The 23,326-nt window shown below is 36.4% G+C and overlaps 2 protein-coding genes across 2 annotated transcripts; both read left to right on the plus strand.

Moving 5' to 3' along the window:
• The first annotated feature begins 15,998 nt into the window (after nt 1-15,998).
• Nucleotides 15,999-17,052, plus strand: LOC137743032 (uncharacterized). Its single transcript, XM_068482953.1, has 2 exons — nt 15,999-16,391; nt 16,492-17,052. The coding sequence occupies exons 1-2, from the start codon at nt 15,999-16,001 to the stop codon at nt 17,050-17,052; spliced, it is 954 nt and encodes a 317-aa protein (XP_068339054.1).
• Nucleotides 17,053-21,152: 4,100 nt separating this feature from the next.
• Nucleotides 21,153-22,808, plus strand: LOC137742321 (arogenate dehydratase 3-like). The gene has a single exon (XM_068482162.1). It carries the CDS (start codon nt 21,406-21,408, stop codon nt 22,699-22,701), a length of 1,296 nt encoding a protein of 431 aa, XP_068338263.1. The 5' UTR covers nt 21,153-21,405; the 3' UTR covers nt 22,702-22,808.
• The last annotated feature ends 518 nt before the right edge of the window (nt 22,809-23,326 follow it).

Below are 23,326 nucleotides of genomic sequence, written 5' to 3' on the forward strand. Positions count from 1 at the left end.
AGAGCCCCGAAAAATTTATGTACCTCGTCTTTGTGAAGATAAAGGAAGAGAGAGTGCGAAGAGAGAGAAAGAGACTGCTAGTGAATTTTTGCAGCGCATCTTGCAGCCAGCGAACTGCAGCTCGTCTGTGAAGATGAGAGAAGAGAGAGCGCAAAGAGAAAGAGAGAGGGAGAGACTTAAACATTTTAGACGGTTTTAATTAAGAAACCATCTGCACTCGTCTGTAGAGGTGAGGTGTGGTTTCAAATCCAAGGTTAAAAGCAAATGGTTTTAAGTATGAAAACCATGGACTGGTGATGGTTTTAATTATGAAACCCACCCAAGTGGACGGGTGATGCGAAAGAGCAGAGGTGAGGTGGACGGTTTGAGTGGGTGGGCTTTTTATATTTTTAAAAGTTTGGGATATTTATTTTGTGTGTGTTTGTGTGTCTGTGTAAATCTTATATAAATTATTTAGATAATATTTTTTTTTTCCTAGGCAAGCATATCATATATATACATAAAACATTCACATATGTATGTTCTTCTATAAGAATTAGCATATTAGTCAATAATTATTTACATTTGATATAGTAAATTTAATTAATTCATAAAATATATAAGAAATTTACCTAAATCCATCTAGGCCACCTAGACGCCTGCCTAGATCCCGCCTAGCCGCCAAAGTGCTAGGCGCTAGTCCACCGCCGGACTAGCGCCTAGCGTATTTTAGAAACTTGGTCATGGTGCGAAGAGTATTTCCACATATTGTTGAATCTATACATAAACACATTAATGAGGGAAAGGAAATTGTAATTAACAAGCTTCGTATGGAGTAAGGTTCCTCCTAATTTCATTCGGGACGTTTTTCTTTAAGATTTAAGTTGTATTTGATCCTTCAGTTTATGAAACCTCTTTTAATTAAATAAGAAAAAGAGCAAGATGTATATAATTTAAGTCCTGGATAAATGACCTTGATTTGTTTAGGTTTGAAAGCTTCTAGCTACCTAGTTATAATCTACTAAGAAGTCGTTTGATAACCATTTCGTTTTCATTTTTTTTTTTTCGAAACTAATAACTGAAATCTCATTTAATTACTACTTTCAGTTTTCAATTTTCAAAAAAGAATTTTATCACAAATGGACCAACTCATCAATTTGGTCTTTTATGTTTTGAACTCATTAATTTTGTTTCTTTTATGTTTTGAACTCATTAATTTTGTTCCTTATGTCTAACTTCACTCATTGTCTTTGATTTTTTACTCTGTTGGAAAATCCATTAGTATGTTGATTTGGAACCATGTGGGGTTGACCCAATGAATCAAGTGCCGCCACATTGATGAGTGAAGGTAGGCATAAGGGACAAAATTGGTGAGTTTGAAACATAAATGACCAACTGATGAGTTAGTAAAACATAAATGACAATTTATGATAAAAATTCTTTAAAATAAATGAAAACTGAAAACAAATTTATTGAGTTTTCAAATTTTGGCTTTGAGTTTTCACTTTTTGGTTTTCAGTTTTTATTTCTTTTTAACTGAAAGTAGATACCAGTAAGATTTCTGTTTTTTAAAAAGTGAAAACGAATAACTAAAAACTGAAAACAAAATGGTTGTCAAACAAACCCTAAGATTACCAAACGATAAGCTAACTACCCGAAAATCAGAATAACATCTTTGCCGGGAATAGTTTACGTTTTGGTAGTCAACTACCTTTCTTTCTATCAGTAACGAGGTAGAAGGGAACGAAATATAGAATACAAAACCTCTATTTTTAGGTTTTGTTTGCACGCAGAAAAGAATTCATATTTTGTCAATTACATACTCATAAAAACTCTATTTTAGGTTTTGTGCGCACGCACAAATGTTTGCCTTTGCACTCGTTCGGATGATCACGTCACACACAGAATGTCCACCTCATGAACATAGAGATGCACACGACTTGTTCATGAACAATGAGCAAAGAGATGCACACAGCTTGTTTTCATACAATGATAATGTATGAATGTGAATGCAAGCTTTCTAAAGCTTTCACAAAGCTACTCCCAAAACCTAGCAAACGTTAATCCTCTCTTTTTGGTCTCAGATGTAATAGTGCGTATTATGGTTATGCCAAAGGTGAAGAGAGAACGATGTAAACCTTGTTATTTGTAGGGAATTCAACGCCTAATTTCTAGGCAATATCAAAACTGATTTTCCTTCAAAGAAATATGCCAACTAAAAGCACTTGTGCTTTCAGCTTATCAATTAGTTTTTTTTTTTTTTTTTCCAATGCATATTAATGAGTTACATTAGGGATTTTTTTATAATTTTTCCCTCCCAATATCCTAGTGAATATAATGTTAGTTTTCCACCCATGCGTCTCTGATTCGAAACTTTCCTCCCCTTAATAATAATTATAATAAAAAAATTAAAAAAACAGTTACGATCTAGTAACATTCTTTTTCACTTATAAGAGATATTATGTTCAAATTAATCTCATATATGACGAGTTCGAAATCACTCTACTCCCTCGCTACTTAGCACAAACATATGCCGTATAAAAAAACAGTTAATAATTTCGAGCCACTGGAACTAGGGAGCTAGCATGCATTTAGTCCTATCTCTAATACTGATTTCCCATTAAGAATTAAAGAGAAATTTGTAAATTGGGCTGTCCGAACTTGGTCACTCATTCAACCACACGAACACAAAACAACAAGTTTCTCTGTGGTTTTGTCTGACAGATCTCACGCTAGTCTTATCCGGTTGAATGTGTTGTTGGTCAGCTACCAGAGATCCGGACAATAAACTTTTACACATTACAGACATGATTGCTTTGTAGGTCTCCAATGGTTGCGGAAGCCCATGACCTAAGTCAGAAACATGTCACCATTTTATTTAGGAGAAGGATTCTCTACCCTCTTAATTTCTCTACCTTTTCATTTCCTCTTATTTGAACGATCACGGTTAAGCCACGTCAACATCTTATATTAATTTTTTTATAGAAATAATAAAACAAAAAACAATATATGAGAGGAGAGAATAAAAGAGAATGAGAATAAGAGGGTAGAGAATCCCCTTCCTTTTATTTACCCATTACTCATACACCATTATGTAGCCTTGGTAGTTTCCTACACATGTTGCTGAGTAATTGCAGGTGCAGATATGATGATTAAATGAGTCATGACTCTGATCGTTAACGACAGTGCTGAAAATGATATGACGTTTTACGAACAAACCTAAATTGTTCTCTAAGTTTAAATTTTAAGAATATACTTCAAGATATCCTAAGGTTTGATAAATGGGATTCGGAGATGTGATTAATTAGCTTCATATATCCTCTTTCTAGCTCCCGAAAGAGTTAACTATTGAGGCAAAGTCATCGGCTGATCTCTTTTCTTATAAAAGAAAAAAGCCTCATAGGCTCTTGTTGCTTTATTGGTTACATAGTAGCCTTTAAGAATTGATTTGCCCTGCCCTTGATGATTTTTTAATATAATCAAATTTGGGAAAGAGAATCTGAGCCGGGTTCTTAGGGGTGACCATAGTTTGCTTTGATTCAATTTGATACCAACAATATTATATAACCCAATCGATTAGAATTCAACAGATTGATATGGCTTGGTTTTGAATAATATTATCATTGAAACCATATCATTGTTAATTGGTTTGATTTGGTTTGGTTCAATTAGTTTAAGCCTATTCCGATACATTAATAAAAATAGGTCCAACATTCCAAAGGTTCTAATTTTCTAAACATACACACCTCTTATCTCACACATATTCAATCAAAATGATTAAGTTTCTCAGAACAAAACAAATTCATCAAGTCAACTAGGACAAAGTTTCAATTAATTAAAATCTCACTAGCAAATGACTTGTTAATTACACATAAGCATAAATTGCAAACAAATATACCAATTGTTAATGGTCATTACTACTTATAATATGTTGACACTTATAATGTGAATGGTAAGACCTCTAAATAAATTAAATTAATAGTTGGACATATGGTCGGTTTGGTTCGGTTGGAATTAAAAGTATCAAAGTTGAATGAAGCCAAAATTGGTACTGTTCAATTTGGTTTTTAATTTTTTTTTACTTTTTTTTTTTCTTGATTAAAACCAAACCAAACCGACCAAAACGGATTGAATCGATGAATTTGATGCCTATCCCTACAAGTTGAGTAAGTTATAATAAGTATCAAACTTGTCGCCCATTTGAGTCGAAGTTAAACCTTCATACTTACAAGTGAAAATGATTATTACTACATTGTAGTACTAATGACCACTCTTTTAATAGTTTTGTTTGTTCATATTCTACATTCCGATCAATTACAATTAAATATCTGAGTTCAAAATAACACTTTATATTTTTCGATATTAAAAAAAGAAATACTATATAGAGTTTTGGCTCAATAATGCATGCATTCCATGACACGTGAACATTGTGGTGTTGAATTTGATGAACGAATACAAGAAAGGAAAACGAAAGGGCATCTCAGGCTAGATATCCTTCATTTTTAGGGGCCATACTTCGCCATGTGCCTTTAATTTGAAATTGAAAGTGTGGTCCTCCACATTACAGGACAGCCACGGGGTAGCAAGCGGTCCAGCTTCCTACATGTGCAGTCATTATCAATGCATGTGTTGGATTCTCTTCTTTTAAATTTTTTTCCCCTGTTAGTTTCTTTCTATTTGAACAATTACAATTAAACCAAGTCAAACGTCGAATAAATACAGTCGTTTCACAAAGTTGGCGTTTATGTTTTGTTAAAAAAATTTTGGATTGAGGACCTCTTGAATTTTACTCAAAATGTTCTCGTTGATGTTTGTATATCAATTTTTAATATTAGAATAAAACCGCAATCGTTTGGTTTAAAAAAAAAAAAAATAGAATTACACATGCCTTAGCATTATTAAGGGGAATTGTGATCACTTAATGTTCAATCTAATTTAACGACATATGAGAAAGTAAAACAATGAAAGTTAAATATGTTGAAATCTCCCACATTAACTATATCAATGACAAAAGAAGAGTTTAAATACCCTAATCCCACTCCAACTGATACCGAGGCCTTTTGTGATAAAACCCCACACCTGATGGATTGTGCCGGCAGTAATTACCAAGTTGGGGACAATATCGATGTTGTTGGAAGTGGGTCGTATGACCCGTCTCTCTAATAATTCTACTTGGTATCAAAGCCAGGGAGCGAGCCCGTACCGTACTGCCACATGATGGGTGAGTCCCCTTGGCCCCTTGCGATGATGGTGGTTCCCTTAGCCCCGCGTGTAGGGTGAGTTCCCTTGGCTCCACGTGGTTGTCAATATGTGAATCTCCCAAATGTGACCCACTAATTGGGTCCCACGTGAGGGGGCGTGTTGAAATGTCCCACAATGATCGTATCAATGACAAAAGAAGAGTTTAAATACCCTAATCCCACTCCAACTAATACCGAGGGCTTTTGTGATAAAACCCTACACCTGACGGATAGTGCAAGTGGTAATTACCAAGTTGGGCACAATATTAGTATTGTTGGAAGTGGGCCGTATGGGCCATCTCTCTGATAATTCTACTATGAACACGTATTATCCTTTACTATTGGATTAAATCGAATGGTAAGTGACCACAATTTTCTTAAATCATAAAGTCCAAAAGAATGAGGCAGTTATGTTACTAGCTATTGATATTTGCACTCATAAGGGAGAGCCAAAGGTGTAAAGTGAGAAAACCTAGTATGGGTGTTTGAGCAGCTATAATATGATTAGGGTTGGAAAAAATTTCCGAAAATTAGAAAGAAAAATACACTTGTGAGGAGTGTAGAATGAGATTTTTGGAGTACTAATAACAATTCCCTATATATATATTTGAATTGTTGCTAACTAGTAGCAATATAATTGGCGTGGTTTACAGGTACTAACCATAAACCTTTAATGCCACATTGTAGGTACGAACCTCCCACACACACACCCACCCTACACTGCTGCTTCTCAGCCAAATTTGTCTATTTCTTCAATACGAAATCAAAAAATTGTATTGTTAGTTTTCAAACATATTAGGTTGGTAACTTATTTTTTTGCTTTTGGGTTTGTTACTTATTTTATTTTGGTTGCATGTTAATTTGACTTGGTATGAATGATTGGTATTTCAATTTGTATGAAATTTGGGAATACCGAACCTCCCGAAATACCGAAAATATTTCGGTAATCCCTAAAATTGGGAATAACAAAATTTTAGTTTGGGATTGGTCTTTAAATTTCAGTCTAGAAAATTTTCAGTTTGGGGTTTGGGATCCCATACCAAACCACCCCTAAATATGATAGGATGGATTTTTTGTGTTATATATATTATGATAGCTTGGATTTTGTGGAGATTTTGTGTTGAGAATAGTCTTAACTCCTCATCAGATTAAGTAGATTAGGATTTAATGTATACATTAATTTAATATGTAGTAATTGAATGGATTGTCAAAACATCCATTAATTGTATTTGCATAAGTTAACTGGGGTTCATGTATTAGTCTTTAAAATCATCGAGTTAGTGCTTATTAGAGGAAATGAAATTTTGATGGGTTAACTAAATTCAGGAATAAACTTTCCTTCTAAATAATTGAGGATTCTTTACATGAATATACAAAATAAGGAAATAACGATGAGAAGTTGGTAAAAGTCTACTCTGGTTTTGACCACTTGGAAATTGTAAAATGTACATCTACAATTAGGCTGTGTCTCCATTTTGATGAAGAGCTGTGAGTTGGAGGAGAAAAAGCATAAATATTGTTGAAATTCTACATCAGTTAGAGAAAGAAACAAAGAGGAGTTTAAATATTTTAATCCCACTCCAACTAATACCGAGACTTTTTGTGGTAAAACCTCACGTCTAACGGATTGTATAGGTGGTAATTACCGAGTTGGAGTATCAGTGTTGTTGGAAGTGCGTCCTTGGCCCGTCTCTCTGATAATTCTACAAATACATGGAGCTCTTTATCACATAAGAAGAATGTTCTCTTGGCATGTGGTCAAATATCCTAACGGACATGATGTTGGGTTTTCATCCTTGCATTTTGAGTTTGAAACTCTCTCATCTCCTAAGTTATTGTAATAGTTTTGAACTCCCCCTCCCCTTAATAATAATATTTTTTTTTTAAAAGGAAAATTATCCTGTTGCAGATGATAAAGAAGCTCGTCGCTAAACTTAAAGGATGTTCCCACCAGTGAACAACCAATGTCATTATAAGGTGGTAAGAATGAGGCATTGGCTCAAGCCAAGTAACTACAGTTCCATATGTCGTCCAAACACATAGAAAAGCATTATCACAAGATTTGAGAACTTTAAAGAAGGAAACGGTTCAGATACAAAGAGTTGTCTACGCATAAAACGTAGTGAATCGATGATCACTATGGCGATGACATAAAAGCAGTTTAATTAGTATGGGTGTTCGTTATTATGATCATAGGCTTAAGTGCAAGCCAATTTCATAATATTGGATATTACGTAAAAACTTTATTTTTATTAATTAATAAAAGAGAAAATTTTATTCATTCATGGGTTTGGCTCCCAATTGACATACAGGATAGAAACAACGTCCTAACTATTGTTATGGCAATTAGACTTGTATTTTTTATTTTTTTTTGGTTTCTTAGTCCTTAAGCATTGTTCCTTGCCGTTGGAAAGTTAACTTGACGTTGACTATCCAGAAAAGTCGATGTATATCACACCAAGGTCAGCATGGTCTTATGGTACGCGTGTTGAACACTTGGTGGATATACATTTGCTTACATTTTGAACTAGTTTACTAACACTGAGCAATCCTAAAACCTTAAACGTATGTATGTTTATCACACGCCAAATGTTACAAAGCTTCCGGTTGTAGTATTCAAATAGTTCTTCAACTTGTTGCATCATCAACTATAACGTGCTCCTAGGTATGAAATTTGACTTCACCTCCCTTGCTAACTCATAGGGGCACGATAGTGTGTTGCTTGAGTTCATATGTATTAGTACGAAGATACATGAATGCACTGTTGGAGAACAATTTAGAAACAACAAAATAATAGAAATACAGAACCGAAATACTTATACTTTATTATTCAAAAATACTTGCACTACAGAATGCAATTACACAATAATTACAAAAAATTAAAATGATACTAACTTGAATGAATTGAAGTTAGAGGCTAGCGCAAAAGCTATGTCCTTCGAACAGTATTTCCGTCTCACTCTTGTGCTTGTGGTTCTACAACATCTGCTCGACTAGGATACAACTACCTAATTCTACAACCCGCACTGGATTATAGAGTGTTTACTCTCTGGAAATTTTGTACGGAAGACAAGGAGGAAGAAAAGATGATGTTTGATGGAACTGAGGATGTTTGATGGAATTGAGGACTCCAGTTATATAGGCTCTTTCATACCTCTTTAAACACCTTTTGGATGTATTTGAAGCTATACAACTCTTTCCAAAAAGTTGTGTCTATTAATCAAAACGTTTTTAATTAATTTAATTAAAAACTTAATTCGAAATTAAAACTAATTGATCAGATTAATTTTAATTCCTTGGCCCTAAGGCCCAAGGCCCTTGTCTTGATTAATTTATATTAATATTATAATATAATCATCAAGCCTAATCCACACAATTAGTGGCCCAAACCTCAATCCTCATTCCAAATGGTCCAACACCTAATCACTAATAAAAAGGACTTGACCTATATAAGGCCTTTGACAAATTGTTATTTCCCAATGTGGGACAATGGGAGCTCAAAACTCCATCAATATCCCACATTTTGAGCCGACTATTAGGTCCTAGGGTAAGTTCAAGAAGAGAGTAAACAATAGATGTGACACACATCAGGAGATGTGTCTTTTGGATTTGAACCTACCTTAGTAGATACTTATCGGATTTACTAGATGACGCAATGAATATAAAATATTGAACTGTTCATCTCCGCAATAAACCAAGACAATAAGCAAAACATATGTCACACCAACACATTGCAAATTCATACGTTTGTGTTCATTTTGGTCCTGAACAAATCCTGGATTCATGAGAGCTTTAGAGAATGTAGCTATGTAATTCTCATAAATGCGACCCCACATTTAGGTGATATTGATTAAGAATAGGCTGCTACTATTCCACTTGATTTACAAGTATCTATATCATTAAACTAATGTATCCTACACCATCAGCAATCACCACACTTCTTCCATCATAGGAATGGGTATGTAAGTATGTTTCTTCTTGAATCTAGCCAAACCAGTTTGCCTATTGAACCTAGACCATGGGATCTCCAATCAACTAGGTTAGGTTTCCGTTTGGCAGTTTCATTTTACTCTATTGGCTTTAAACCCATTCCCCTCGATGTATGCTTAACTTGCTCTCTAGATAAACCTTTAGTAAGTGGATCCGCAATATTATCTTTTGACTTGACATAGTCAATAGTAATTACACCACTAGAGAGCCATTGCTTTATTGTATTATGTCTTCGTCTAATTTGTCTAGACTTCCCATTGTATACACTATTTTTAGCTCGATATTGTGCAGCTAAACCATCACAGTGTATACATATTGCCGTTACAGGTTTAGGCCATATGGGAACATCTTCCAAAAAATCTTTTAGCCACTCAGCTTCTCCTCCAGCCATATCGAGAGCTATAAATTCCGATTCCATAGTTGATTGGGCTATGCATGTTTGTTTGGAAGATTTCCAAGATATTGCTGCTCCTCCCAAAGTAAATACATATCCACTTGTGGATTTTGTATCATTACTATCTTATATCAAATTTGCATCAGTAAATCCTTCAAGCACAAGAGGACACCTAGTATAATGCAATCCATAATTCATTGTATGCCTTAGGTATCTTAATACTCAAATTAAAGCTTCCCAATGATCATACCCAGGATTGCATGTATATCTACTCAATCTACTCACTAAGTATGCTATATCAGGCCTTGTACAGTTCATAATGTACATAAGGCTTCCAATAACTTGTGAGTATTCACGTTGAGATATAGCATCTCCTCTATTTTTCTTAAGTTTGCTATTAGCATCAAAATGAGTAATTGCATCTTTACTTTCCAAATGACCATATTTTCTAAGTGTAACTTCTATAGAATGGGACTGTGTAAGAATATATCCTTCTTGGTTTCTTTTTATTTTTACACCAAGAATCACATCAGCTAGTCCAAGATCTTTCATATCGAAACTTGATTTCAACATCTTCTTGGTCCAATTTATTATCTCTTTGTTAGTTCCCATTATAAGCACAGCATAACACAAGCATTATTTTGAGTTTTTGTGTAGACACACTTATCACACTCATTTATCTTAAAACCATGTGTGATCATGATATGGTCAAATTTTTCATGCCATTGCTTTGGAGCTTGTTTAAGCCCATATAGCGATTTCACAAGTTCACAAACTTTGTGTTCTTGACCTTTAACTACAAACCCCTTGGGTTGTTCCATATATATTTTCTCATCTAAGTCTTCATTTAAGAGCACAGTCTTTACATCCATTTGATGTATTTCCATGTTATGGAGTGCAGCCATAGCAATCAACAGTCTTATTGATGTAATTCTCGTTACAGGTGAGTATGTATCAAAGAAATCCAAACAATGTTTTTGACAGTATCCTTTAGCTACCAAACGAGCCTTATATTTATCAATTGTAGCATCAGGTTTCAATTTCTTCTTAAAGATCCATTTGCACCCAATTGGCTTATTGCCAGGGGGCAAATCGACTAATTCCCATGTATGATTTTGCATAATGGAATCTATCTCACTGTTAATTGCATCCTTCCAAAATGGAGCTTCAGGAGTAGACATGGCGTCCTTGAATGATTGAGGTTCTGTCTCGGTTAATAAGGTCACAAAATCAAGCCCAAAGTCCTTTCGAATTTTTGTCCTTTTACTCCTTCTAGGTTCAAGTTCTTCTTCTTCTTCTTCTTGAACTCTAGACGAGGATGAACCATCATCATGTTCTCTAGGTTCGTCATTAACCTCAGATACATCATCATGTAATCTCTTTTTCAATAAATTAGACTTACCTATTTTGTATGGAAATATATCCTCAAAAAATATTGCATTTATAGATTCTATAATAGTATTGACATGTATATCACTTACTTCGGAATGAAAAACTAAGAATCTATAAGTTGAACTATTAGATGCAAAACCAATAAAAACATAATCTATAGTTTTAGGCCCTAATTTTGTTCTCTTTGCCAATGGGACTTGTACTTTTGCTAGGCAACCCCACACTTTAAGCAATTTAAACGTTGGGGTTCTTCCTTTCCATAATTCATATGGTGACTCCTTTCTCGTTTTAGGTAGAATTCAATTCAAAATTTTATTTGCAGTAAGTAAAGCTTCACCCCACAAATTGTGTGGAAGCCCATAGCTATTCAACATAGAATTGATCATGTCTTTAATGCTCCGTTTGGATACAGTAAAATAAAACAGAATTTCACTTAAACTAGGGAATTAGGATGGGAAAGCAGTTTTCCCACGTTTGGGAACCTTCCTGTGAGGGAAACGGCAATTTCTACGGGAAAAAAAAGGGGAAATTGGGGATGAAGATTACCGAGTTTAATTTCCATCTAAATAGGTGGAATTTCACAATTCCAACAACAGAGAGAATCCCAAATCCATCGGGGGAAATCTTGCAGGCGCCAAATTTTGCAGATTAGGGCGCCAAACTGGGAGTAACAGCCAAAGTTCACAGTAAAAAGGGCTCTCACCAATCTTCGAAGGGATTCTCGCTCGTGCGCTCGTGCTTCATCTTCTTCCTTCGTTCTAAGTCAGCCTCTTCCCTCTTCTCTCTTCTGTCTTGAATTATTTTAAGCTTTTTGGGTATACTCTTTATAGCAATTGTGAATTTTGGTGATAGTCATATGCTTGGTGTGCTTATGAATTTTTTTTATCCGATTGACAACATCTTTAGTTCCTGCTACATATCTTCTGCGTTTAGGGTTCGTAGGAATTTATCCGCTTCTATTTTCAAGCTGTGGTCTAGGTTTTGCAGACCTGCTTTTCCCCAAAACTGATGATTTTTGTATGAATTTGAAGGAGGTTGGGTTTCAGTTATATCTAATTGACTTGCTTTTCCCGAAAACTTATGATATTTGTATGAATTGGAAAATTTGTAGCTTAGAATTACACTGTGTTTGGATGGACAACAGATACTTTTGAGGGACAATTAAACGAATGAAATTATACATGGATGTTTGGTGTCATATTCATGGGGTCAGAATCTTGAGGCGGTTGGTATACTACAATCTGCATGTTTTCGGGGTTTCCACGGTCTGTATTCTCTGACCACCTCGCCTTCAACTCTGCTGTTTTTGCCTGTGTAAACTGAAAATGTTCCAACAATTACCGTATAGTCAAATTCCAGTTAAACCAAGAGTACTTTTTAATTAGAGGTGAGGGGCCAAATTAGCCAAGAGGCAGGGACTTACAGAAATCAACAGGGGCCTGTATCTCATGCATAGTACTACTCGAGCCCTCCATAGGACTAATAATACCTTTTGGATCAACAGGGGCCGGTATTTCATGGTTTTCAAAGGGTAGGACTCCTCGAAATACCATTTGAGGTGTGGAGGATGGTGAAACAAAAAAGTTTTGAACATCATTTGAGGTTAAATTCAAAAGATCTTCAAAAGGTATCCTGATGGCATACTATCACATGAGAAAGACATTTTGGAGAGGAGATTTAGGGAGAGATAGAACTACTTTGTGAAAGGAATAGAAGCAAGAGTACAAGGACCGATGGAGAGACTGTATAAAGATGTAGGGAACAAATGCTAGTTCTAAATTTATAGCGAAGAAGGAATCTGCATAGAAGGCAGGCACATTAGGCACGGAGATGTTTTGGAAAAAAAAAAAAAAAAATTTATTGCGGGCCTTCATTTGGATAAAGGATTGCCAATTAGGAAAGTTGACGGGCCAATAAAATGCTTAGAGAGGGGGAGGGGGGGAATTATCTACACACCGTGTCCAACTGCTTGGCAAACCACTGATTTAGCTCCTTGATACAAGATGAATCTCCAATTAAGTATGGATGAAAGTCTGCGTAAGCTAAATAGATGCCATCCCCTGCAAGTTAAGTAGGGCTAAAAGCTCATAAATATGAAAAGGCAGAAATAGTGAGCTTGAATGTGGAATTCCTAAGCAGAAAAGTGAACATGCATTCCTCCTTCAGTTGTGCACAAATCACATAATTATTCTCATGTCTCTAATGCACAGTTCCAGAGGTCTTAATAATTAATACATTGATCATGTCTCTAATGCAGTTCATGGATGATGCTGCTCCTAGTCCGAATATCTTTAATTTGAATGTGACTTGTATTGCTACTCTTTTGGTTAAAGCAGAAAGTTGCATATCCCATAACTGTTGTTGCATGTCACATTATATCTTTGTTCATATATTCAAACAGGTATGGAAAATACTGATGTTGTAGACATGGTAACGAGGTTAAAGCGAAAGCGTGCTATAAATGAAGAGGAAAATAGGAAAAAGAGGAAAATTATTGTCGGTACGATTATATATGTTATTGTCATTGTCATGCATTGGTATAGTAAGAGTGTTCTTCTCAAAGAACCTTCAAATGATTGGGATCAAGAAAGACAATCTTTCCTCGGCCGATTGTTTAATGGAAAAGATTCAACTTGCATTGAACAATTACGAGTTAGCAAGAGTGCATTTAAACGGTTATGTGAAATTTTACAAGGGATTGGTGGATTAGTTCGCACTAGACATGTGTCCATTGAAGAATCTGTTGCAATTGTTTTGCATATACTTGCCCACAACTTGAAGTTTAGAGTCGTCGGTTTTCACTAGTATCGTTCCAAGGAAACAATTAGTCGGCAATTTCACAATGTGTTGCATGCAATGATGAAAATAAGTCAAGAATATGTGAAATATCAACCATGCATTATTGGTAATTCTGAAAGAGAGAAGTGGCGGTGGTTTGAGGTAATTCTGAAATGCATTAGTTGTTTGTTTGATATCTTCACTGGCTTTTTAGACTTTAATCTTTTTTTCATTGTATGAAATTTTTATTTAGAATTGTCTTGGAGCACTTGATGGAACTCTCGTTCCGGTAACAATAACGGCTGAGGAAAGACCAAGATATCGAGATAGAAAGGGTGATATATCCACTAATATGTTAGGAGTTTGTGGTCCAGATTTAAGATTTTTTTATGTGTTACCTGGATGGGAAGGCTCTGCATCTGATGCTCGTGTTTTGCGTGATGCTTTACATAGGAGTAACCGGTTTCATGTTCCAAATGGTAATGTGTGATACCAATTAGTTCTATGTTAGAAAAACAAAACTTTAAAATGTATCTAAATTTGTTCTCTAAATTTTTATTGTAGATAAGTATTTTCTTGTGGACGCTGGCTATACTAATGGACCGGGGTTTTTAGCACCTTACCGTGGAACTAGATATCACTTGAAAGAGTAGGTTGGAAACCGTCGACCTAAAAACTACAAAGAATTATATAATTTGCGTCATTCAAGGGCAAGGAATGTTATTGAGAGGGCATTTGGATTGTTAAAAAAACGATGGAGCATATTGCGCACACCATCCTTTTTTGATATTAAAACACAAGTTAGGATTATAAATGCATGTTGTATCTTGCATAATTTTATTAGAACTGAGCAAGCAGCTGATCCAGTTCTAGAAGCTCAAGATTTACAATTTTTAGCATCTGTGGACTCAGAGTTGTTAAATCGTTCAACAAGAGAGGAAAATGAAAATAACTCTGATGGGATTACATCTGTTCAAGCTACTGCCGAATGGACAGCATTTCGTGATACATTGGCATTGCATATGTTCCATGATTACCAAGCTCAGATAGTTGCCAATACTTCTTAATCGAATATTAGTTGTTTTTCTTAGCATGTTATCTTTAACGTCTCAGTTAATAATTTTGTCAATGACATTATTGCTACGAAATGCATTAAGTTTTTAAATTTTATGGAATGCCCCGGTTTTCAGATTTTGGTTTGATTATATTGTCTTAATGAATGCTAATACTCTGATTCTTGATATGCATGCTATGAAATGCATTAGTTTTTATATTTTATGGAATGCCCTGGTTTTCAGATTTTAGTTTGATTATATTGTCTTAGTGAATGTTAATACTCTGATTCTTGATATGCATGCTCTGAAATGCATTAGTTTTTATATTTTATGGAATGCCCCGGTTTTCAGATTTTGGTTTGATTATATTGTCTTAATGAATGCTAATACTCTGATTCTTGATATGCATGCTATGAAATACATTAGTTTTTATATTTTATGGAATGCCCTGGTTTTCAGATTTTCTTATTAGATTTAGTTTCCTGAATTGAGTATTTACATCATGATGTTGCCTTCTGGAGTGTTATAATTTACTTACTCAGTATAATAATCATCCAGTAAGCTGGATTTACCATCAAATTGTTTCAGTTATGAGTTCCAAAGTTAGTTCATAGTTTTTCTAGGGGAACAAATCATTTGTAATGGGATAGTCGTGTGATGGTGGATATACAAGCGTCACGGAAGGAAAGCAAACGATTGTAACCTAAATGCATTGTCACAGACCTACATTGCCATCTTTAAAAAGTAAAACCATGTGCATATTTAAACAAGCTGGTAATTTCATGAACATGCCTGGGTGCGCTAGCTCCAAAATATGTCTTCAACATGTTGCTGCCAAACTGTGTCTTCAGTGCACATTGCAGAACGATTTCAATGTGCTGAATCATCATGAATGGCAAGAATGCTTTGATGCTTCATTCCAGGCACATAATGTTGTACTTGATTGCGTGCCCGAGCACATTTATCCGTTGTCTGTTGGTATATTGTTGTTGTTTTCTTGTTAATAGAATAAAATGATCCAAACAATTGTATGACTCAAATCCATCCCTCTTTTTCAGGTAGTTGGCAAAAAGTATATTGCTTAGTGAATGTTAATACTCTGATTCTTGATATGCATGGGTTTACGAATGACTTAAAATTTCAATTAATATTTGTTTAATGTTAGGAGCAATGGAAGGATCCGATAGAAAACCAGTATGCAAACAAAAACCAAGGAGAAAGAAAGAGAACCAAGAAATTGAAAATGAAGGAGATGAAAATAATTATTTTAGATGGAATGTAGATATGGAACGTGCTTTGGCTGACATACTTCGTGAAGAACGAAGATTGGGTAACAAAGGAGATGGTGGTTGGAAGACAGCTGCTTATAATTCTGCTGCATCTATATTATCTGCTCAATTTGATATTCATGTAACTGCTGATAACATTCGAAATTGTGTGAAGTCTTGGAAAAATTTCTATGCAATTGTGAGTGATATACTAAGTCAAAGTGGATTTAGTTGGGATGCAACCAAGAAGATGATAAGTGTAGATGAAGATCATGTCTGGCAAGAGTACGTGAAGGTATGACAAATTCATTATTTTTCTTTTGTGTGTGTGATATTATTTTAACTCTTCTTATACTTACGGTTTGCTTTTTTGATTTTTATGTTTTGATTGGTAGTCACATAGTGGCGCTAAAAGTTTTCGTTGGAAGGTCATTCCAAATTGGGATGATATAGTGGATTTGTGTGGCAAAGATAGAGCCACGGGTGAGGGTGCTGAAACAGGTGTGGAAGCTGTTGAGATTATGACTCCTCCGCATAATGAAACTAATCATATTGATTTGGATGGTGATACGCAAGGTTTAGAAGATATTGAAATTATTAATAATATATCACCTACTTCAGCCAATGTTCAGAAGACTCAAAGTAAGAGAAAACCAACAAATTTTGTTGATGTGCCTCATACAAAGAAAAAACCAACCACCCCTAAAGATATGATTGCAGATTCACTTGCCAAGATGGCTTCATCCTTTCAAGAATATATTTGTGCAGACACAAAGAAGCTTGATCCAACAGAGGTATATGATGAAGTAAATGCAATACCAGATCTCAGTGAAGAAGAACAAATCAAAGCATGTGCTTGGTTGATCGAAAATGACAAACAATTTCTCATGTTGAAGACACTCCCAGTCGAGAAGAAAAAGAATATGGTATTATTGTTTACTTCACGAGGCGCATAGGATTATTTTCATTATATTTCCCATTTTAGTTTTCCAGTAAGATTTTAGTTAGAATAAAAGCCTTGATGAGATTACGTTGGTTGGTCTCATTTCGGCTTCTGCACAATTAGGTGCGTCTAAGTATGCTAATTGGGTTCGAGACATTAACCTTGATGTTTTTTTCAGGGAGTGAGGGAAAGAAACGTATTTTCTCATAGCTCAATGATTTTTGTTTCATGACATTAACCTTGATGATTTATAACCAGTTTAACATTTTTATTCAAATTTGTATTCCTCTATTTAATACAAATTCTAGAGAATATCCAAACAATGAAATTTGGAATTCCCTTCATTTTGTAATTTCTATGTATCCAACATCCAAACGATGAAATTTCAATTAACGGGAATTTAATTACTGTCAATTGTAATTCCCATCATTTAAAATTCTGTGATAATTTAGAAATTCTCCATCCAAACACAGTGTAAAAGTCCTATTTTTCCATTCGGCAACATCATTTTGTTGCGGTGTATATGGGGCTGTTGTTTGATGAATTATGCCATGTATGACACAAAATTCAGCAAAGGCATGAGACTCATATTCTCCTCCCCTATCGGACCTTAAGACTTTAATCTTCTTGTTAAGTTGATTCTCAACTTCTGCCTTATATGTAAACATATCTAAGGTCTCATCTTTACTATGAAGTAAATAAACATAACAATACTTACTGAAATCATCTATAAATGTTACATAATAGTTCTTTCCACCACGAGTTGGATATGATCTAAAATCACACAAGTCACTATGAATTAAATCTAATAAATCATTGGATTTTTCATGCACTGATTTAAAGCTTTGACTTGCAAATTTCGATTCTACACAAGTCTCAAATTTAACATTATCTAGATAATCAATTTTGGGCAGCAAACCTAAATTATGCATTCTAAAAAGAGAACGAAAATTTACATGTCCTAATCTAGAGTGCCATAAATTAGACGAATCAACAATATAAGCAGAAGCATTATTTATTTCATTCATAGTATTAGCAAGTACATTTAGTTTGAATAATCCATCAGCAAGGTAAACCTTCCCTACAAACATTCCCCCTTTAGTTAGTACAAACTTATTGGACTCAAAAACTAGTTTGAATCCCTTGATACTAAGGATAGGACTAGAAACAAGATTCTTCCTTATATCGGGGACATGCAGGACGTCAAAGAGGGTTAATTCATTTCCAGAAGTGAATTTCAGAACACATTTCCCTATTCCAACCACAATAGATGTAGATGCATTTCCCATAAACAGTTGCTCGTTCCCCTCGATTTTCTGGTACGTAGAGAACATATTTCTATCACCACATACATGGCAAGTCGCACCGGTATCTATACACCAATCAGCATGGTCAGATACAATGTTGACTTCAGAAATCATTGCAGCCAAGGCATCCACATTGTTTTCAATCAGGTTCGCGCAGTTGTTGTTGCCTTGATTTCCAGGACCTTGATCCCTTCGATGGCGCCATTCTTGAGCCCTATGGCCTTGCTTTCCACAAACCCAACAACTTCCCTTGATTTTCTTGAAGTCTTTGCCTTTCGCACCAGGGACAAAGTGTTTTTCCTTCTTCTTAGTTTTCTGGAATTTCAACCTTTGCTTTGATGAACTTCCGTCAACAATATTAGCCTTGGCTTCCATACTCGAAACCAGGCTCTTCTCATTTTTTATGTTGTCTTCTTCAATTCTCAGCCTTACAATGAGATCCTCAAGGGTCATGTCCTTACGTTTGTGCTTGAGATAATTATTAAACTCTTTCCAAGAAGATGGCAGTTTTTCTATAAAGGACGCCACTTGGAAAGACTCATTGATCATTATCCCTTCAACATGAATGTCATGGATGATTTTTTTGGAGATCTTCAGTTTGAGAGACAATGGACTTGGAATCCACCATTCTGTAGTCCAAAAATTTGCCCACGACAAATTTTTTTGAACCGGCATCCTCGGTTTTATATTTTTTCTCAAGTGGTTCCCAATGTTCCTTGGCTGTTTTGCCACCAACAAAACCAAACCAAGAATTGGCAAGGTTGGAATTAAATTAAGATGTCGCGCTTAAGTTTGACGTCTAACCAAACGATTGAACGATCAAGTAAGAAACCATGTCTTGGTTCAGGTCCAATCACTAAATTGTTCTAATTACATCCACCCAATAAAAAAAGACCAATTAAAATACTTCGGCGCCAGTTGACAAACAAAAAGAAGAAAATACTTTGGTATCAATCGAAACTCTAAACACGTACACAAAAAACAGTTTCGACCAATGTTTCGATTTTTTCTAATACTTTATCGGGTGCCATCAACATATTCAAAGTTGCTAGCCTGCTTTAGAACTCCGCGTTTCTTGTACCATGATAGTTCTCAGACGTAGAACAGGATGTTACTTAAGTGTTGATGAACATATATCTTGTTTGTTCGTCTTACTTCATACCCAGCGCAAGACCTGCACAAATAGCTAGAATAATATACAGTGAATGTTATATCAAACTGTGATGCAACAAATTCAACTTCGATGTGATCAGCATCTTGTCGTGTCTTTTCCTTAACCTATCCTCCCATTAAGGTTGCTCGCGAATGGGAGGGTGAAAGGTGGCGGGGGTGCCCATTGAGCATTGCCTTTTTCCACTTTGAGCTCCATGTGCCGGATTGGCTCACATAAAACTCTCCACAATATTATGTGCTGGCACAGATTCAACTTCTCACTTTAATATATAGCAAAGAGTAATGCTTCCCGAGGACAAACAGTCTACAGTGTTTTCGAGTATAGAATATTGTAGATTTTTTAACCATTAAATCTTTAATTTTTATAATTTTTATTGAAGATCTAACCGTTAAAAAATTCGGAATATCCAATACTCTGGAATACTATATATAAGCAATTCTTCAAGAGAGGCACAAACGAAATAATTAAAACCCTTTACTAGCGAGGAAATCTACGCTAATAATTTTTTATGCTTATTTAAGTACTAATTTCTCGTCCTACCTATCTTCTTCAATTTCAAGATAGTTAGCAACTTTCATATTTTGATCTTCTCGTTCTTTCTTTTCGGATATCCTTCTCATTCTGCCATTTTACACAATAATATGTGTTGTTTGTCTTTTAAGCCACCCTTCAAAGACCAAATCTGCTAAAAATCAAGAAAATAAAAACCATTAGGGCTTGTTTGGTACGCATGAATGAATTGGAATGGATAAATCTCAAATTTCAAGGTATATTGAAGGTGGAAGTGAATGGTCTTCATTTGGAGGGAATTAGACGAGGATTAGCTATGAAAGAAGTCCATCCCTTCTAATCCGACCATATTAAGGAGAATTGGAATTAATAGGTTTTATTTATGAATAATTCTTCTGTCCTCTAGGTTGTCCGTAGTCATAATTGTATAAATTCTCCCTCAACCTATCTTTAATTTAGTAGATTATCCATTATAATCTAATTACGTACACCAAATGAGCTCATAAACATGTAACTATTGTGTAATAAATAGACCTAACAGTTATTTAGTTAAACTCTCAAACATTAATCAAATAGTTAAACAAGCTTAAAAGCTGATTTTTAAATAGTGAACTAAAAATGAACAAATAGAACTAGAAAGTTCGACAAAAAAAAAAAAAAAAAAAAAAAAGTGTCCCACCTTTTCAAATGCAATATTGAAACCCACATTTTAGTGGATCCCACACGTGTTATATTTTTTTCCCAAATACTACGCTTTTTTACTGAATACTAATAAAATTCTTATATATATATATATATATATATATAATGACAAGAATAATCCAAAAGAAGAAACTAGAAAATGAACCAATGAAGAAAGAAAAACATTCAAAAAAAAAAAAAATTGTAAGAAGAGAAATGTTAAGTAGATTCTTTAAAAATAAGATCCTTCATGAATTCTTTGTCATTTTACACAACTTAACGTTAATTTCTGTACTAGCAATATAAAATATATTCTAAAAACTTTAAGCGACAAAAAATTTATATAAAATTTCATTTTGAAAAAGCCATTTTAGTCTTATCATTTTTCATGTAAAAAATCAGGGAAGGTGAGGCGAGCGAGGGTAGGTGTGGGATTTTACCAAACCCGCCCTCCATCTCCTCCCAACGGACTCGTTCACTCATTCCCCCTCTCTCAATAAATACCTAGCGCCAGCCTCAACCCCTCTCAGCTTGACGTTCCTTCTCCCAAAGAGAACACCAAGCTTTTTCAGTTTCCCATTTTTCTCACCATATAAGCAAAAAACAAAACAAAATCTCAACTTCCCTTTCTGTTCCCATTCTTTTCTCTTTATTCCATCCGAGTCCCCGACACTTCCCCACACACCGCAACACAATGCAGGCTCTTCTTCCACCCTCAACTTACAATCTCACAAAACCCGCCCTACGCCTCCCCCGGGTCGCCCCACCCCGCCTCGCCGTCCTCAAATGCGCCTACCGCTCCGACTCCGTCCACTTACCCAACAGCGTCGGCTCCAGCCGCGCTGACTGGCAGAGCTCCTGCGCCATTCTTGCCAGCAACGTCGTTTCCCAGCAGCCCCAGCCGCCATCTGACAAATCGAGAAACGCTGACCATGTCGGCTCGGTCAACGGCCACAAGACCTCCGTTGACCTCGAGATTGTCCCCATGGAGAAGCTCTCGTCGTCGTCGTCGTCCCCGGAGGACAAGTCGTCTTCTCCGCCTCCCAGGGCGCTCACCATCACCGACCTCTCTCCAGCTCCGATGCACGGAGCCCAGCTGCGTGTCGCCTACCAAGGCGTCCCCGGGGCGTACTCCGAAGCCGCCGCTGGAAAAGCCTACCCGAAATGCGAGGCCATCCCCTGTGACCAATTCGAAGTCGCCTTCCAAGCCGTCGAGCTCTGGATCGCCGATCGAGCAGTCCTCCCAGTTGAAAACTCCCTTGGCGGCTCAATTCATCGCAATTACGATCTCCTCCTCCGCCACCGCCTCCACATCGTCGGAGAAGTCCAGCTTCCGGTCCACCACTGCCTCCTAGCCCTCCCCGGAGTCCGGAAGGAGTACTTGAACCGAGTCATCTCGCATCCTCAAGCCTTGGCTCAGTGCGAGCTGACTCTCACGAAACTCGGCCTCAACGTCACTCGCGAAGCCGTCGACGACACCGCCGGCGCAGCCGAGTTCGTCGCCGCCAACAACCTCCGCGACACGGCGGCCATCGCTTCGGCACGTGCCGCCGAACTCTACGGCATGGAGATCTTGGAGAACGGGATCCAGGACGACTCGAGCAACGTGACCCGGTTCGTGATGCTGGCCCGGGAGCCGATCATTCCCCGCACGGACCGGCCGTTCAAGACGAGCATCGTCTTCGCGCATGACAAGGGGACGTCGGTTCTGTTCAAGGTCCTATCGGCGTTCGCCTTTCGGAACATCAGCCTGACAAAGATCGAGTCGCGGCCGCACCGGAACCGTCCGATCAGGCTGGTGAGCGATTCGAACGAAGGAACGGCGAGTCACTTCGAGTACCTGTTCTACGTGGACTTCGAGGCGTCGATGGCGGAGGTTAGGGCACAGAACGCGCTGGCGGAGGTTCAGGAGTTCACGTCGTTCTTGAGGGTGCTGGGAAGCTACCCCATTGATATGACTCCTTGGAGTCCATCTAGGGGGGGTGATTAGTGCAATTACTTGATTCTTTAGACCCGTAAATTGTAAAATTATTACTGCAAAGAACAAGGACTTGGGAGAAAATTTGATATTTTTCGATTTTCTCTATCATTCACTTTCCTACTTTTTTTTTTTTTATTTTGTAATTTTGATGGGATCTGAATCGAGATCGACGGTTGGATCCACTCCGTCACAAACAAATCAGAAACAATTTGGAACGTGTTTGGGTAAATTTATTTTATTGGCGTTACATTTTTAATTTTTTAATGAACTTTTCGTATGGGGTTACTCACGTGTAAGTATGTAAAAGCTCCCCTCTTCCCGCCCCCATGGATATGGGTTCAAATCTGGGTAGGGGCGAGCCATGGTACGACGGGAACCAACGAACGGCGACGGAGAGCAAATTCTCGACAATAATCAATTCATAATATATTCGAAGAAGAATGCGTACACAATTTAAGCATAATCTATAATTCAAGATGCGTAAAAGTTAGGTTCAAGCATCATGGTGTATGTTGTATGCACTCAATTTGAAAAGTATTGATAATTAAGACTTTGCTTTTAGAAGAACCTCGATTGAGTGATGATAATTGTGAACTAGTTTATAGTAGAAAATACATTTCAGATTGCTTAGCGC

Source organism: Pyrus communis, chromosome 8 (assembly GCF_963583255.1).
Source record: "Pyrus communis chromosome 8, drPyrComm1.1, whole genome shotgun sequence".
NCBI classification, from domain to species: domain Eukaryota; kingdom Viridiplantae; phylum Streptophyta; class Magnoliopsida; order Rosales; family Rosaceae; genus Pyrus; species Pyrus communis.

What these genes read in the sequence shown, in the direction of transcription:
- LOC137742321 (XM_068482162.1), top strand. Translation starts at nt 21,406, where the DNA reads ATGCAGGCTCTTCTTCCACCCTCAACTTACAATCTCACAAAACCCGCC.
- LOC137743032 (XM_068482953.1), top strand. Translation starts at nt 15,999, where the DNA reads ATGGAAGGATCCGATAGAAAACCAGTATGCAAACAAAAACCAAGGAGA. An exon ending in TCTGGCAAGAGTACGTGAAG is followed by an intron (nt 16,392 to 16,491) that starts GTATGACAAATT and finishes TTTGATTGGTAG; the next exon opens with TCACATAGTGGCGCTAAAAG.